Genomic DNA, 15,165 nt, shown 5'->3' on the forward strand with positions numbered 1-15,165 from the left:
ACTTCAGTTTGTTGTAGGTAATATTGATTTTACTGGCTTATGTATAATCCTGTATTTAGAACAAAATTAACCTTTCTTTGTTGTAATTTACAGACCATTTCTATGGGGTCCAAAAGCAATAGAGCACTATTCTGCAAGGAAAAACCTGGGACTGTCGCTATGGAAACACCCATCGATGGAACAGGTACTAGACAATCTTGATGTTCAGAAGATGTATAGATCCATTCTTCACTTCCCTTTGAGAAGAAACATTGTGGTGAGTATGTCAAATAATATCAGTGTAATACTGTTTCCTGTTTCCATAGCAACGTGGAGACTGAGTTACTTAGTGCTTGTTAGTGTAGTGCTTAATACTTCTATCAACAACAAATTTATTGTGCTTAAAATTAAAAATACAATAATTAATTGCTACACTACAGCATTTTTATAGACACATGCACCAATTTTTTATCACCAATGTTGAAAGAGAGATTTTGTTTTGGTACCAGCATTCTATCATTTTGCTTAAACTTAAATTAGAATGAGATTCAGTTTACCAAAGTAGAAACTCCTGTCACACTAAAGTCCATCCATCCTTTTAAATATCTCATTTTATATGCATTATCACTGAATGGTGTATTGTTGAGCATCATGTAAATAACAATTTTATTCCATATGCCATATATAGGCATTCTTCATCTAACTGAACAAATACTAATTTCAGCCTGATGGAGTTTGTAGTGCCAGGGAGTTGCAGTCAAAACCTGATGTTTATGACCCCTGCTTTCTGCTGCCCCTCTTTAGCATCTTGCTGTCTCCAGGTAAGAAGTATTTAAGATTTCAGTATTCAAATTATTGACAAATAAAAACAGCTGTGGTTGTACCATATATCTTAGATTGTTTCCAATGGTCAGTTTGAAGAGCTAGTACTGACTTAGCCAAATTATCAATCACACTTCAAAAACAGCAGAAACCTATTTATTTTCAACAAAACATCATCTATTTCATGAAATTATTTCGCCAAATTAAAATAAAATTTACCAGTTGTTTTTAAAATTTGCAATTGGTGAATTTGGCGAGTGCCAGAGCTAGCCCTGCTAACTCATATTTTTTTATCAAGATGATTCCCTGTCATGAAAGTATAAAATTATGTGTTTGTTAATAGTATGAAGTAATAGACTGCTTGGTTTCGATCATAGAATTGATCTCCCTTGGTAGACCTAGCTATATCAAAGACCCTGGTATGTACTGTCCTGTCTATGGAAAAGAACAGATAAAATGCCCTGCTGAAATTCAGTAGACATTATGTGAGATACTTACAATTATCAGTTACAGATATATTCCTGCCTAGATTATCAAAATACCGTAAAACTGTAAAATAAAACATTATCAAGACAGCATTATTTTGATTAAGTTAATGCTAATGCTTTATTTTCATTTCAGATTCGGTAGCTGACTGCCGCAAGTTTGTAGAATTGCACTGTCTTGGCTACACATTCGCTGCTTTGAGCAGTCATATGCCTGACATGAGGCGAGCCGCGTATCACATTCTCTCGGCATTCATTTACCATCTGGAGGGGTCTCGCATACAGGAGAGAACTCAGATTACGTGTGTCCTGGAAGTGTTGAGGAACAGTTGTCAAGAGGCCAATGTCAAGCTTGCCTGCATCATCAGTATATTTCTGGCCAAGGCAGCCAGGCAACAGTTAAAGATTGGTAAGGTTAGCTCAATAGTTAAATAGTTAAGGAGTTATAGTTGTAACCTACGACAGACCGAGTAGTTGGGTATGCACTGAGAGCTTGGACTATCAGAGGGCTCACAACCAACTTAGTAGCAGAAATATCTGTTCAGCAGTGTAATCCTGGGCAGGTCTGGAAGCCCAGTTTGCTATAAATATGTATTTGTAACAATATGTTTCTTATCTTCCACTTTTAAAAATATTTTATTTATGGAAACTTTACTGTTGTACTAAGGTAATAGGTGTAGCTATGGTTGTATCCTTTAATGAAACTGAATACAGTGTTGTAATTATTTCGACTCAACTGTTAATGAGTTATTGCCCCTGGTGGAATAAAAAAATAATCTGTTCACATAACATGGTACTCTGTGAAATGCCATTGTGTATTTTGTCTTGTGTATTCCAATTTTTCTTTTATATGTGTCTTGAATTTACATTAACTCAGACATACATTACTAAACTGTACAGAATAGCACATATTCATTTTCATTCATGTATTCCATTTAATGAATCCTACTATAGGTAACCATTTGCTTTCAGATGATCACATGTATCGAATTGTCAACACCTTTTTGACATTAAAGCCAGACATGGATATAGCTAATGTTCCTGAGTTCTACAAACTGTTTCGCAGTTCTGTTCTGGAGGTAAATTAATTACATAGTAGATAGAGTTGGAGGCTGTTAGTCCACAGTAAGCAGTACTGTTTATTTGAATGTAGTTCCTCACAAAAATATGCAATTAATTTGTAATTTTGTGGTGAAAAAGTTAGTTTGTTTTGTTTTGCAACACCTATCATGACACTGATTTATAAATCATCGGCTGTTGAATGTCTAACATTTGATAATTCTAACATGTAGTTGAAGATGAAACCTGCTATGTTTTTCCATTAGCAGCAAGGGATCTCTTATATGCACTTTTCCTCTGACAGGGCAGCACATATCACAGCCAAATTGTTGTGGGAACTGGTTGGGATGGGAGGGGGGAATCAGAAAATGGGTCTACTGAGAAAGTTCAATCCTTTGACCAAAGCACCTCAGACCAGCATTATACGGACTGATCTAAACCCCACCCCTTGAAATGTTGCAGAATATTGCTTGACTAACGTAATACTGGACTTTTTATGCATAAATATTCCAGTCTCCACCTTACAAACTTGAAATAATAACGGAGAAGCTTTCTGGGCTTTTTGTTTTGTTTTGTTTTGTTGTTAAGATTTACAGTTTTGCTTGTTTTATGACAGTTCCGAGAAGACCGATCGTGGATCCTGTCTTTGTTGGTGGATGGCCTGCGGGACACTGCAGATTACCGAGTCATGGAGAGAAGATTCACGTTCAAACTGCTGCTGACATTCCACGACTCGGCCCTCAGTGATTCTCAGTGTCAGGTACGTTAGGATATCTTGTATTCATTCCATATGGCAAAGTGTACACACAAAAATACCTCAAGTTCAGCTAACTTTTATGTCATTGCAGCCAGCAGATAACATTTCTCAATGCAAACCCTAGATTTAGATTTGAGAGAGATTTTCTTCAACTAATGACTTGTAAATTGCAAACAATGTTGATGAAAATATCTTTTTGGAAATAACAAATCCTCATTCTCATGTTATTTGTTTATGTTAAGACAAAGGCATTTGATAAAACTATTTTTCTACTTTGAAGGTACAAGTTTTGAAGATTGTCAGATCTGCCTGTTCGGTGAAGACTGTGGCATCTGACCTTGTGAAGACACATGGACTGGTCACCTGGTTAAATGCAGCCATTTTATCAATGTAAGAACATGTTCCTTTTTAGAACAGACCATAAAAATGCTTCATTGTTTTTCATTTTCAAATAATCCCACATTGTGGTTATAATGAGAAACTTCATGCCATTAGGCCTATATGATTTATTCTATTCTGATTTGACTACATCACTAAAAAACTTAATGTTATTTTTCAATAAACCTCAGAAAATTATGTCTATACATCAAATGAGACGTTATTATGTAAAACAGGTCATGGAAAGGACGTTAGAAATTGATTTGTGTGTATTTTTAAATTGATAGAAAGTGTTGTTTGTAATTATAATTTTTTTTTGCCATTTAGTATAATTTGTGACTGTTATACATCAGTAAATTCACAAGAAAACGACAAACAAGTCTTTTATTATCCACATACATGTGTAGTTCAAGATATTCAGGGAAATATAATCAGTATGACCCACGTGTGTCATAATGGTTTCACGTGCACCACGAAGGACGTAATTTTGTGAAGCGACGTCATAACTTAATGTGGTTTCTTCATTGTAAACTCTTTTTAGTTACGTTTCAAACATTTTGACACGGTCCTAGCTTGTTATTCATAAACATAATATTTTGGATAATGTGGATAATAAAGAAATTATTACACTTGCGTATAAGTCATACTGATTTTACGAAACTTGTGTCAGGATTCATGTATACAATAATCCTGACACTCGTTCTGTAAAATCAGTACGACACACAAGCTCGTATAATAATCTCTCTATATAAATACTTCAAATTAAAATTGCCTACTGTAGGAGAGCGGAGAAGGTGTCTCTGATAGCCGAGATCCTGCACACACTGTGGTTTACTCTTCTGGAACAGTGGAAAACACCAGCCACAGAAGAACAATCTTCACCAGCGCAGCACAAACATGTACTGCCATTACGGCTTAGCCGAGAAATGCTTCTATGTGTAAAAGGATTCATGCAAAACTGTGGGTAAGAAATATAAGTTCTGTTTTAGAGGGAACAGTAATGTAAGTCCAGCTATGATGGAGGTATGCATTTGGGTTTAGATCTGTTTACTTGCTGAGTAGATAGTTACAGTGTCACATAGATTAAAAAATGACAGAGGCATCAATCATTTTTTAATGAAGATTGATTTATTTAGTACCAAAAAGACCATTAAACTATAGCCAATGTGGATATTTTATAGAGTATTCGTCACGAGTATTTTTTGATATGGAAAATATCAACCGAATTTACGTTAATCAGTATTTGTCATGGTTCTGCCGAGACAAATACCGATTAACTTGACGAGGTTAATATTTTACATATTAAAAAACACGAGTAGCGAATTCTGTTTATCCTATAACCAATCTAATTAAAATTAGCTCCACTATTACATGTGGATCTAACACCAGCCAGTTGGTGCTCATGTCCACCAATCAAAACCTTACTTGCAGAATCCTGCCAGTGATTTAAAAATAATTTGAAAACATTCCGAATTATCCAGAGGGTATACGACATGTTTCGTGTGAATTACAAATGCCTTAAACATGTTTTATTTTATAAAATAAATAATTTGTAATGTAAAACTGAAGACTGATTTAGTTCGGGGTTTTTTAATAAATAAATAAATAATTTTTAATGTAAAATTGAAGACTGATAACCCACCCCGTACGTATTGGTATGGTTCGCTGTACTGCGGCCACTGAAATAGACTCACCCAATATTTTTAGAATTTGTATGCTCCCAAATAACGTTATAAAAGGCGAAGTATGATTGTCAATATTTAAATTATTATTTACAGACGAAATGTTACCTGGACATTGGGGACTACGCAGTGTTGTTAGCAATCCGATTAAAATTAGTTCTACTGGTCTAAATAAGGCATTCGTAATTCACATGAAACATATCGTATACCCTCAGGATAATTCGGAATGTTTTCAAATTATTTTTAAATCACTGGCAGGATTCTGCAAGTAAGGATTTGATTGGTGGACATGAGCTCCAACTGGCTGGTGTTAGATCCACATGTAATAGTGGAGCTAATTTTAATTAGATTGTCCTATAACACTTCTAAAATAACATTTTTATTAAATGTTTTGTAAATCACAGTACTATAGTCGCCGCCATCACGATTAGCACAAATTAGTTTGACTTTACACATTTTAACTAAATATTTGAAAATGTATACATTCAGGTATACAGGTCTTGTTGGCTTGTAAGCGAATGACCCATCCACAGCAACACATTACCTAGAGACCTTGCAAATTTGCAAGCCATTATTAACCAGGTTAATACACTAAATTATCACATGGATATCATGGGTAAGTTATAAGATAAAAAACGATAGTTCCTCCTATCTCCCCCATTAGATCAATTCTGGAACATCCCTTAGGACATCAAGGTCTGTAATTTAGGACTCACTCTGTCTTTTGCCAAATTAGCCAATTGGTAATTTGTACACAAAGTGGTTTCAAAATTTAAAGTTTGGCTAATAGCATATTCTTTAAATTAACCACATTTCAATAATTTTCAAGGAAATAATCTACATATCTCAAAATTGGCTAACCCAAACTTTGTTCCAGTGTGAGCCCTAGTAATTAAAGAACTATTTCCAGTCATTATAAATATGTTTAGGTATCCTGAATGTTTAAACATATGTTTTCTTTTTAGGAGTTGTAGCTTGACTGCTTGGCTAAACCTGCTGGAAGTGATGGTGTCCACAATACAGAACATCAACACTGTTATGGGGAAACTCCATGCCCAGGGTCACCTGATCGACGTAGAAACACTCAGTTTGAAAGACGTCTGCTTTGTCTTGCTGCACAGTGCAAGACATCTGCATCAGGATGATACTGTCACCTTCACCTCAGACATTCTTAAAGATCTAGGGTATGAACCGAAACTTGTTTCGCAAGACTCTTCAAAATCTGACACCAACAGACGGCGAGTACCAGAGACCAGTAATTCTGTGTCTCGTCATGAGATCACCGAGGATGGGGATGATGATCAGAAACCAGACAGCACTGAGGACAAAAAGAAACAAGTAGATCAGGAACCTGTAGATTCTACGAATGAACAGAAAGACAGAATAACAGAAAATCAACTAATGGTGAAAACTGTTGAAGCATGTCTTTTCTGGAATCCCAGTGATGGGTGTGGTGCTGGAATACAGGAACACACAGTCACTGGAATCTTGGTTTCTGCGTCATGGCTCTTGAGAAGCATTGCCCTCAAAGACAGAGCTGTGATTCACACGTTCCTAGAATGGATGAAGAAGCATCTCTCGTCTGATAACAGGGTTTCTAAGATGTGTATCGACAGGCTGTTAAGTGGCTCTCATTTTACTGTGGGACTACTAAATGGAATGCTTGATGTCTACACTTTTCTTTTGTCTGGAGAAGTTGATGACTCACTGAAGCTAAAGGCTGTTGATGTCCCTACTAACAATGCCAGTTCTCATTGTCTTGGTTTGCTGAACACCATTGTACTTTCCCTGCTGAAGTCTGCAGCTGCAAAAACCAGCATTTGGACTGAACTCTTAGATCATGTTAACAAATGGAAGGATGAAACATCAAGTAAGTACCAGTATAGGTTTGATTGTTTTTGTTGTTTTTATTATAGTTTGGTATCTTTAAAATACTCTGAATTGCAATTTAATTTGCTTTGAAGACAAATGTTTACATCGTTACAATCATTGATCCTTATTCAGTATGAGGACGAGGATTATAAGCAAAACAAATTATTCATTCATTTTAATTTATTTTCATATTTGAATTCAGTTGTGGGTTATTAATTAAACACGATGTTGTGAGCACACACCTCAACTACTTGGACTGTCTGTCTATATTATGGGTTAAATTCATGGTTACTTAGAGAGAAGTTAGAGTAGTGACCACACACCTCCCCTTTCAAGCTCTTCACTAATTGGGTTGGAGCCTATCCTAAGAAATGAACATAGCACTAGAGCACCATAAAAAAACTAATCATCCAAATTATGATCTTAATTTGTTTAAACAATAAATTCAACTACCACAGTATGATGACCCTTAGATCTACCCACTAAGCCATAAAAAATCTCACTCCAAGTACTGAAATCATTAGCAAAACTATTCATATAACAACAGTACTGTAGAATACTTTATTTTCGCGAATCTCCCAACCCCCATCAATAAAAAAACGGAAGTACAGATGTCAATAATTTTGTTTTAAAAACGGAACTTAGTTTTGCCGGTTGTTACGCTAATCTGTAGAACTAATCCTACATGTACACACGAGTGCTATACACATAAAACAATAGTTTTCCTGCTTTAACCAATCAAGACTTTATTGTAATAAGCTTACAGAAGGTGCTTACCGCGTCCAGTTTTTCTTAATCCTTATAATTGTTATAAAAACAAAAACCGAAAACAAACGAAACGAAATTTGAAGGCACACGCTACTAGTACTCAGTAACTTACGTTTGATTGAAACAATATTTATTGCCATCAAAATACTAGTTCAGAACGGTTTGTGATTGGCTAACAGGCCAAAAATAAAAATAAAATTGTGAAACATCTGAACATAGCCCAGTCTGGATTTTTTCACTTCCACATTTTTAATATACTGAGATAATGCATGTTTACTTCCGTCGTGGAATATATTTTCACGAATTTCATTCACACGCGAAAAACGCGAAAATAAATTCCACGCGAAAATAAATGATTATACAGTATTTATAAATACATTAAGGCTAATACAAAAAATCTTTTAATTCTATTGTATATTAAAATGGTAATTACACAAATAATTATTTTGAAATAAAGTAAATAGGAAGGTAATGTTTTATTTAACGACACTCTTAAAACATTTTATTTATGGTTATATGTCATCAGATATATGGTTAAGGACCACACAGCTACTGTTTTTGATTAGCAGCAAGGGATCTTTTATATGCACCATCCCACAGACAGGATAGTACTTACCATGGCCTATGTTACACCAGTTGTAGGGCACTGGCTGGAACGAGAAATAGCCCAATGGGCCCACTGAACTGGATCGATCCTAGATCGATCACACATCAGGAGAGCACTGTAACACTGAGCTATGTCCCGCCCCCTAAAGTAAATAGATCATCAGTATTCAAATTGACAAATTAACTTAGGGATACTTTATTTCATTCTACCAGCCTCGGTGGTGTCGTGGTTAAGCCATCAGACATAAGGCTGGTAGGTATAGGGTTCACAACCCGCTACTGGCTTTCACCCAGGTAGGTGTAAGACCACTACACCATCTTCCCTCTAACTAACCACTAACCAACTAACCCACTGTCCTGGACAGACAGCCCAGATAGCTGAGATGTGTGCCCAGGATGGTGTGCTTGAACCTTAATTGGATATAAGCACAAAAATAAGTTAAAATGAAATATTTCATTCTACAAATTATGGTGAAAGATTAATGTTTGTTTGTCTCTTTGTAGTGCGTGCTCAAGAATTGCTTTCTCTAACAATGAGGGAGTTTCTGATGGAGTCACGGTTGACTGCTCAACCGAAGCCAATCCTTCGATGGTTCCCTCTCATCAAAGAGGAGCTTCCTGCACTTCTTGAGAAAAACTGGACATCAAAATCCGATAAATCTGTACCATGCGCTTGGTCCTCGGCCAATTACATCAGTAGCTCTGAGTATGATTCTGATGATGAAATGACCAGCAGCAGTAAATCGGAATCCAGTCAGAATGTGGCCAAGCATTTGACCAAATTGAAACACCAGGTTCGTGTCAAAAGAAAAACAAGTATTGACAGTCCAAAAAAGAATCTTAAAGATGTGGCATTTTCAAAGGTGAAAAGCACTTGCAAACGGTCAAAGTCAAAGCCTTTGCTGAAAGTAACCAGGAAACAACTGAAACGGCATAAATCGAGATGAGTGGCAAACATCATAGTTTATTAAAATTAATTGTATTTTAGAATCTGTATACAGAAATATAACTGAATTGTATGTTGTTTAATCATCAGTGTACATATCTGTTTTGCTAAGTTCTAAAAATATTGAAACATCCCTCCCCAATCATTAACTATATTTGTATTTTTGAAGCTGTATACAAAAATGTTCCTAAATTGTATGTTGTTTAATCGTCCGTGTACATATCTGGTATTATAAGTTCTATATTTAAAACATATGGGCCAAGAAGGAAGGCCTCTGGTTCACAGTAAAATAAATCGTAGAGTAGATATGGCAGTACGTGTACTTCAGATGAAGTAAATCCAGATTGGCAATTAAACACACTAATACAATCTCTACACAAGAAATCTCTGCAATGTCCAAAAAGTTTTGTTTTTTTCAGTGCTGTATGACCATTTTCTTTTTATGTTCTTCTTGTGTTTGTAGAATCTCCTGTAAATGAAAAAACCCATACCATTTGTAACTGCAAAGTCAGTGGGGTTACGTTTATTGTGATATATCCTTCAATCACTGTTTCCACTGACTGATTATAGTGACAGAATAAAGCAAATTAATAAACTGCTACTAGCACAATATTGCTTGTCAGGTGACATAAACCTGACTGGACCTGTGTACACAGGACTAAATTTTCAGTTATTTCGTTTTTGATATCATTAATTTCAGTACAGTATAGGATTAACAGATTTGTTGTTATTTTTGATAGATTGCAAGATAAAAACAGGTCAATGATATAGGTCATTGATTTTATCCTGTTCACAAATTTCATCACAGGATAACGCCAATCACCTATGTCAGCTTAAAACCTGTTATTCTCTATATTTTAAGTTTATTGATCAACTTTAGAATCAACGTATCTGAAATCAATGTAGATTTACTGAGAATAATCTTAAAACAGTTTATATAAGAAAAACAAGTGCAAGAATGAACTATTGTTCAATCTACTTTGGACTGGTTTTTAATTAATAACATGTACGGTAGATAAAATATGGTCTTCAGTGTTTTGGTTCTTTTTGTTTGTTCATCAACAGACAGTAGAATATTTCTATGCAGTTTTGGCTTAATTAATACATGTATGAAAAAAAGGTCCATCATTTTTAAATATTAATATTTATTCCAGTGAATTTTTCATAACCTATTTTTCATTTACACATTAATTTAGGACATCATTTAAAAATTACATGGACATAATGGGTTAAGCAAAAGGAAATGGGTAAACTGAATTTAGAATCTATTACGTTTCTGCACACATTTAATGAGCGGCGGGTAAGTGTACATCAGTTACCTGTAGTTCTGGTCTATGTGCACTTCTTACAGACTGAATAGTGCTTACATACTGTAGGGGGAGGATCTAACTTAGTTGATTGAGCGCTTGCCTCAGGTGCTTGCGTCATAAGATTGAACCACCTCATTGGACCCGTTTTCTGATTTGTTATTTTCTCATCCCAACCAGTGCACCACAACTGGTATATTAAAGGCTGTGGTATGTGCTGTCCTGTCTGAGGGAGGGAAGTGCATATAAAAGATCCCTTGCTGTTTAACTAATGAAAAAATCTAGACTAGATGACATAATTACCAAACGTTTGATATCTAATAAATTAATCAATGTGTTCTTGTGGTATATCGTTAAAAGTTTAACTTTTTCATATAGTCATGGAGCACTGGATGAAATAGGTTTGAGAAATAACCTCACTACATGTATGTCGTTTGATGGAATTCAATCTAATAACTCATCACATCTCACCGAGCGATCTAACCACTGACCTACACCATGCTCCTATGTAATATTGTATGATAAATAAAATACCTTGCTTAGAAGGAACCAATTTGCCAGGTAACTGCAATTTTCTGTCGGTGACTACTGGGTCAACATTTTCTATGTACACACCTTTCAACTCTTGGTCTAAAATTAATTGTATAGAAAAAGTTGTATTCAAACTTATGATAAGCAGTCACCCAAACAGCCATAACTAATTCCTATAATAGTGTATAACCATTTAGAAAAAGTTATAGTCAAACTTGTGGTAAGCAATTGCATAAACAACCATAACCAATTCCTGTAATAGTCTATATGAACCATAATACAAAACGTTGTTGTCAAACTTGTTGTAAGCAATTGCATAAACAACCATAACCAATTCCTGTAATAGTCTATATGAACCATAATACAAAAAGTTGTTGTCAAACTTGTTGTAAGCAATTGCATAAACAACCATAACCAATTCCTGTAATAGTCTATATGAACCATAATACAAAACGTTGTTGTCAAACTTGTTGTAAGCAATTGCTTAAAGAACCATAATCTATATGAGTTGTTATATCCAGTGAATATCCTGATGTTTTACTAATTGATGGATTTTAAAAAATATTCTATTTGGGAAATAAAATATTACCTGTAAACGCATCATGCTATAGCTAAGATAAGGCAGCTGCAGATCTGCAAATGAACATGAATAATGAATTATAAATGAATTATAAACAACTGAACAGTACAAGTAAATGTTAATAACAAATATTTTAAACTTTATTCCCCACCATTACCACAAAAACATCATGTTCTTGATAAAAAATTGTAATAATTGAGAACTTGATTTACATTTTTACTTTAAAAAATAGATTTTAAAAAAGTAAGGTGGGGTTGGGTTTTTTTTAGCGTGTTTTAAAAATTTATGTTTGTTCTTATTTCACTTAGATCTCCATTCTTCCACACTCACCCACACAAAAATAATTAAAATGCTGTACTTACCCAATACAGAATTCAAACAGCTGTATAAAGCTATCAATATTAAAATACATAATAAAACATATTCATATGTAACTTATGATTTCTGTAAATTATCTTTTATAGTATACATACCAGCAAAACAAGATATAATGTTCCACAGATATAGCATGTGATATATTTAGATTATATCAATTTTATATATGTATCTATTTATATTTGCAAACAGACATGTTAAACTACATCTAAATGCAGATAAAACAACTGAAATAAAGGCATTCTGTAAATAAGTATATATGTTTATCTGTTGACTTTTGTTAACAGATAAAACTGAACTGAAATAAACGAATTCTGTAAATAAGTATATATCTGTTGACTTTGTTAAGACTTCAAACTGAACTAAAATAAAGGCATTCTGTAAATAAGTGTATAAGTATATGTTTATCTGTTGACTTTGTTAACAGATAAAACTGAACTGAAATAAAGGCATTCTTTAAATAAGTGTACTCATGTATATGTTTATCTGTTGACTTTTGTTAACAGATAAAACTGAACTGTATTAAATGTATTCTATAAATAAGTATATGTTTATCTGTTGACTTTGTTAACAGATAAAACTGAACTGAAATAAAGGCATTCTTTAAATAAGTGTACACATGGATATGTTTATCTGTTGACTTTGTTAACAGATAAAACTGAACTGAAATAAAGGCATTCTGTAAATAAGTGTATATGTTTATCTGTTGACTTTTGTTAACAGATAAAATTAAACTATTAAATGTATTCTGTAAATAAGTATATGTTTATCTGTTGACTTTGTTAACAGATAAAACTGAACTGAAATAAAGGCATTCTGTAAATAAGTGTATCTGTTGACTTTTGTTAACAGATAAAATTAAACTGTATTAAATGTATTCTGTAAATAAGTATATGTTTTATCTGTTGACTAACTGTATTAAATGCATTCTGTAAATAAGTGTATATGTTTATCTGTTGACTTTTGTTAACAGATAAAATAAAAAATTGAAAAATACATTCTGTAGGAATGTGTTGATGTATTTATCTCCGGAATTTTAACAATAGAACATCCACATGTGAACAGCTGTTCACATGTGAAAACTAGTATGTTAAACCAACTACTAGTTTGCTAATATAAGGGACTACTCTATTCTTGTGAACGAATAAAAACATCAATAAAACGAAACAGTTCACAAATAAAATAAATAAACTCAGCAACAAATTAATCAATTCAGACATAAGTAAAATTATTCCTATGATTAATATACCGGGTACCCCCCCCCCCCCCCCCCCCCCCCCCACACACACACACACACAAACAACAAGAAGAAAGAAAGAAAAAAAAACACCCAACAAACCGATAACCCTATCAGAATATGGAGGAATGGTACGAAAATGTATGGGGACTGTAACTTGAAATTTCACAACCATTACTATATGAATATTTTCCACCTTTTGTAGGTCCATAGGTCAAATATTGTTAAAATTGCAACAGATTTAAAAATCGTAGGAAAAACAAATGCGACGCTTACTGCACTTACTGCCCTTCTGTCTGGCATCGCATTTGTTTATCTACAATTTTGAATCTTTTGCTATTTTAACAATATTTGATTTATGGGCCTAAACATTTCAAAGAAGGTGGAAAATATCCATAAAGTAATGGATGTGAAGTATCAAAGTGACAATCTTCATACTTTTAAAATAATTCCATTTTCAGTAGGGTTATGTTGGGGGTGTTTTAACACCCGATATATCTATCTATCTATCTATCTATCTCTCTCTCTCTCTCTCTCTCTCTCTCTCTCTCTCTCTCTCTCTCTCTCTCTCTCTATATATATATATATAGATAACTATCTATCTATCCATCCATTTATCCATCCATCCATCCATCCATCCATCTATCTATCTCTATCTCTTACTACCTATCTATAATGACTGACATTTTTAAAGTGCACTAACAATATTGTTTGGAGAAGGTATTCAGGGCTGTATTTAGCCGTATGGTAGATAGCAGGTGCAAATTTTCACCACACCCGTAAAATAAAAAAGGCCTTTTTGTCTAGCTAGCGAATATGTTATAATACTGTGCCATGAAACTTTTGTTACTGACCTCCCCTCTGTTAGTTACTTTTAAGTTAGATACGGCCCTGATAGCTACTAGAATATCTACAGATATACGAACGGGTAGATCCATATTCTATTGCTTCCGTATCATCTGTTGCTTCCCGTTTGTCACGGATAGGAGCATCGTCGTTTAGAATAAAGCTTTCGGAAGCCATCATGCTGGCTATCTGGTTCTCTGTCGGAGGCATCCCGGTTACAAGTAGCTGACTGTCTTCGTCCGTCATTATTCTGGACCATAACGCTCTCTCCAGCTGATCAGGATTCCGAGGAAGCTCTGTTGTTGGTGGTGTCACCATGTTGTCTGGGTTTGCTCTGTCGTTAAATTCGCGTTTCTTCATTGTCGGTGGCAACACTGTGAAAACAAGGTCATCGTCAGAGCGATCTTTTTGGAAGGTTCCGTCGTTTGGCATTTGCGACTTGTGCCCTTGTATCGGTCTTTCAGGTGAGTGATTGATCTGGTTTTTTGCAGGAGGTTCTCTTGATGTTTCAGTCCATGACTTACTCCCGTTTGTCATGTCGTGGCTTGAGCTGTTTTCCAGGCTATTTTGTTGCGTATGGTCCTTGAACACCTTCATACCTGCGTCAGGTGGGTATGATTTTGTAGAGGAGTTATACTTTTGGTTTTCTGCAGGTGTTGATCGATTCAACGTCGACTGTTTATCGAACACATCGTGTTGGTATTCTGCGAATTTCTCGTCCATTTTTTTAGTAGATCGAGTACTGCTTTGTCGTACGTCTAGAGAATACGTAGGAGCGGGTGAGCTTCCAGTGAGATTATTGTTAGTAGCGTGGAGCTCTTTATGACCTGTACCATCAAAACGCGAGTTTGGAGTCGCCGTACTTCTTTGAACTCTTCCAGCAGCGACATCTGTGGTGAATAAGAACAAACATCATATATATGAAACTTATTTGA

At 34.7% G+C, this 15,165-nt stretch overlaps 2 protein-coding genes across 3 annotated transcripts in view; one reads left to right on the plus strand and one right to left on the minus strand.

Annotated features, from left to right (window-relative positions):
* LOC121370792 (nucleolar pre-ribosomal-associated protein 1-like) overlaps positions 1 to 10,387 on the plus strand; it is a 40,093-nt gene extending 29,706 nt beyond the window's left edge. The window contains exons 26-34 of the mRNA XM_041496258.1: positions 94 to 256; positions 704 to 800; positions 1,423 to 1,695; positions 2,259 to 2,365; positions 2,962 to 3,105; positions 3,383 to 3,492; positions 4,262 to 4,444; positions 6,128 to 7,032; positions 8,913 to 10,387. Of these exons, the coding sequence (XP_041352192.1) occupies positions 94 to 256; positions 704 to 800; positions 1,423 to 1,695; positions 2,259 to 2,365; positions 2,962 to 3,105; positions 3,383 to 3,492; positions 4,262 to 4,444; positions 6,128 to 7,032; positions 8,913 to 9,355 (2,425 nt within the window). The 3' untranslated portion in view covers positions 9,356 to 10,387. The remainder of the gene's footprint in view (positions 1 to 93; positions 257 to 703; positions 801 to 1,422; positions 1,696 to 2,258; positions 2,366 to 2,961; positions 3,106 to 3,382; positions 3,493 to 4,261; positions 4,445 to 6,127; positions 7,033 to 8,912) is intronic.
* LOC121370793 lies at positions 9,688 to 14,837 on the minus strand. Of its 2 annotated transcripts, XM_041496260.1 has the most exons (4): positions 14,311 to 14,837; positions 11,782 to 11,825; positions 11,196 to 11,291; positions 9,688 to 9,823 (listed from the first exon to the last, which is right to left on the minus strand). In XM_041496260.1, the coding sequence occupies exons 1-3, from the start codon at positions 14,825 to 14,827 to the stop codon at positions 11,280 to 11,282; spliced, it is 573 nt and encodes a 190-aa protein (XP_041352194.1). In that variant the 5' UTR covers positions 14,828 to 14,837; the 3' UTR covers positions 9,688 to 9,823; positions 11,196 to 11,279. The 2 variants fall into 2 exon arrangements, with proteins under 2 accessions (XP_041352194.1, XP_041352193.1); XM_041496259.1 differs by having other exon boundaries at positions 11,196 to 11,825.
* Between the last annotated feature and the right edge of the window lie 328 nt (positions 14,838 to 15,165).

This window comes from Gigantopelta aegis, chromosome 4, assembly GCF_016097555.1.
Source record: "Gigantopelta aegis isolate Gae_Host chromosome 4, Gae_host_genome, whole genome shotgun sequence".
NCBI lineage: Eukaryota > Metazoa > Mollusca > Gastropoda > Neomphalida > Peltospiridae > Gigantopelta > Gigantopelta aegis.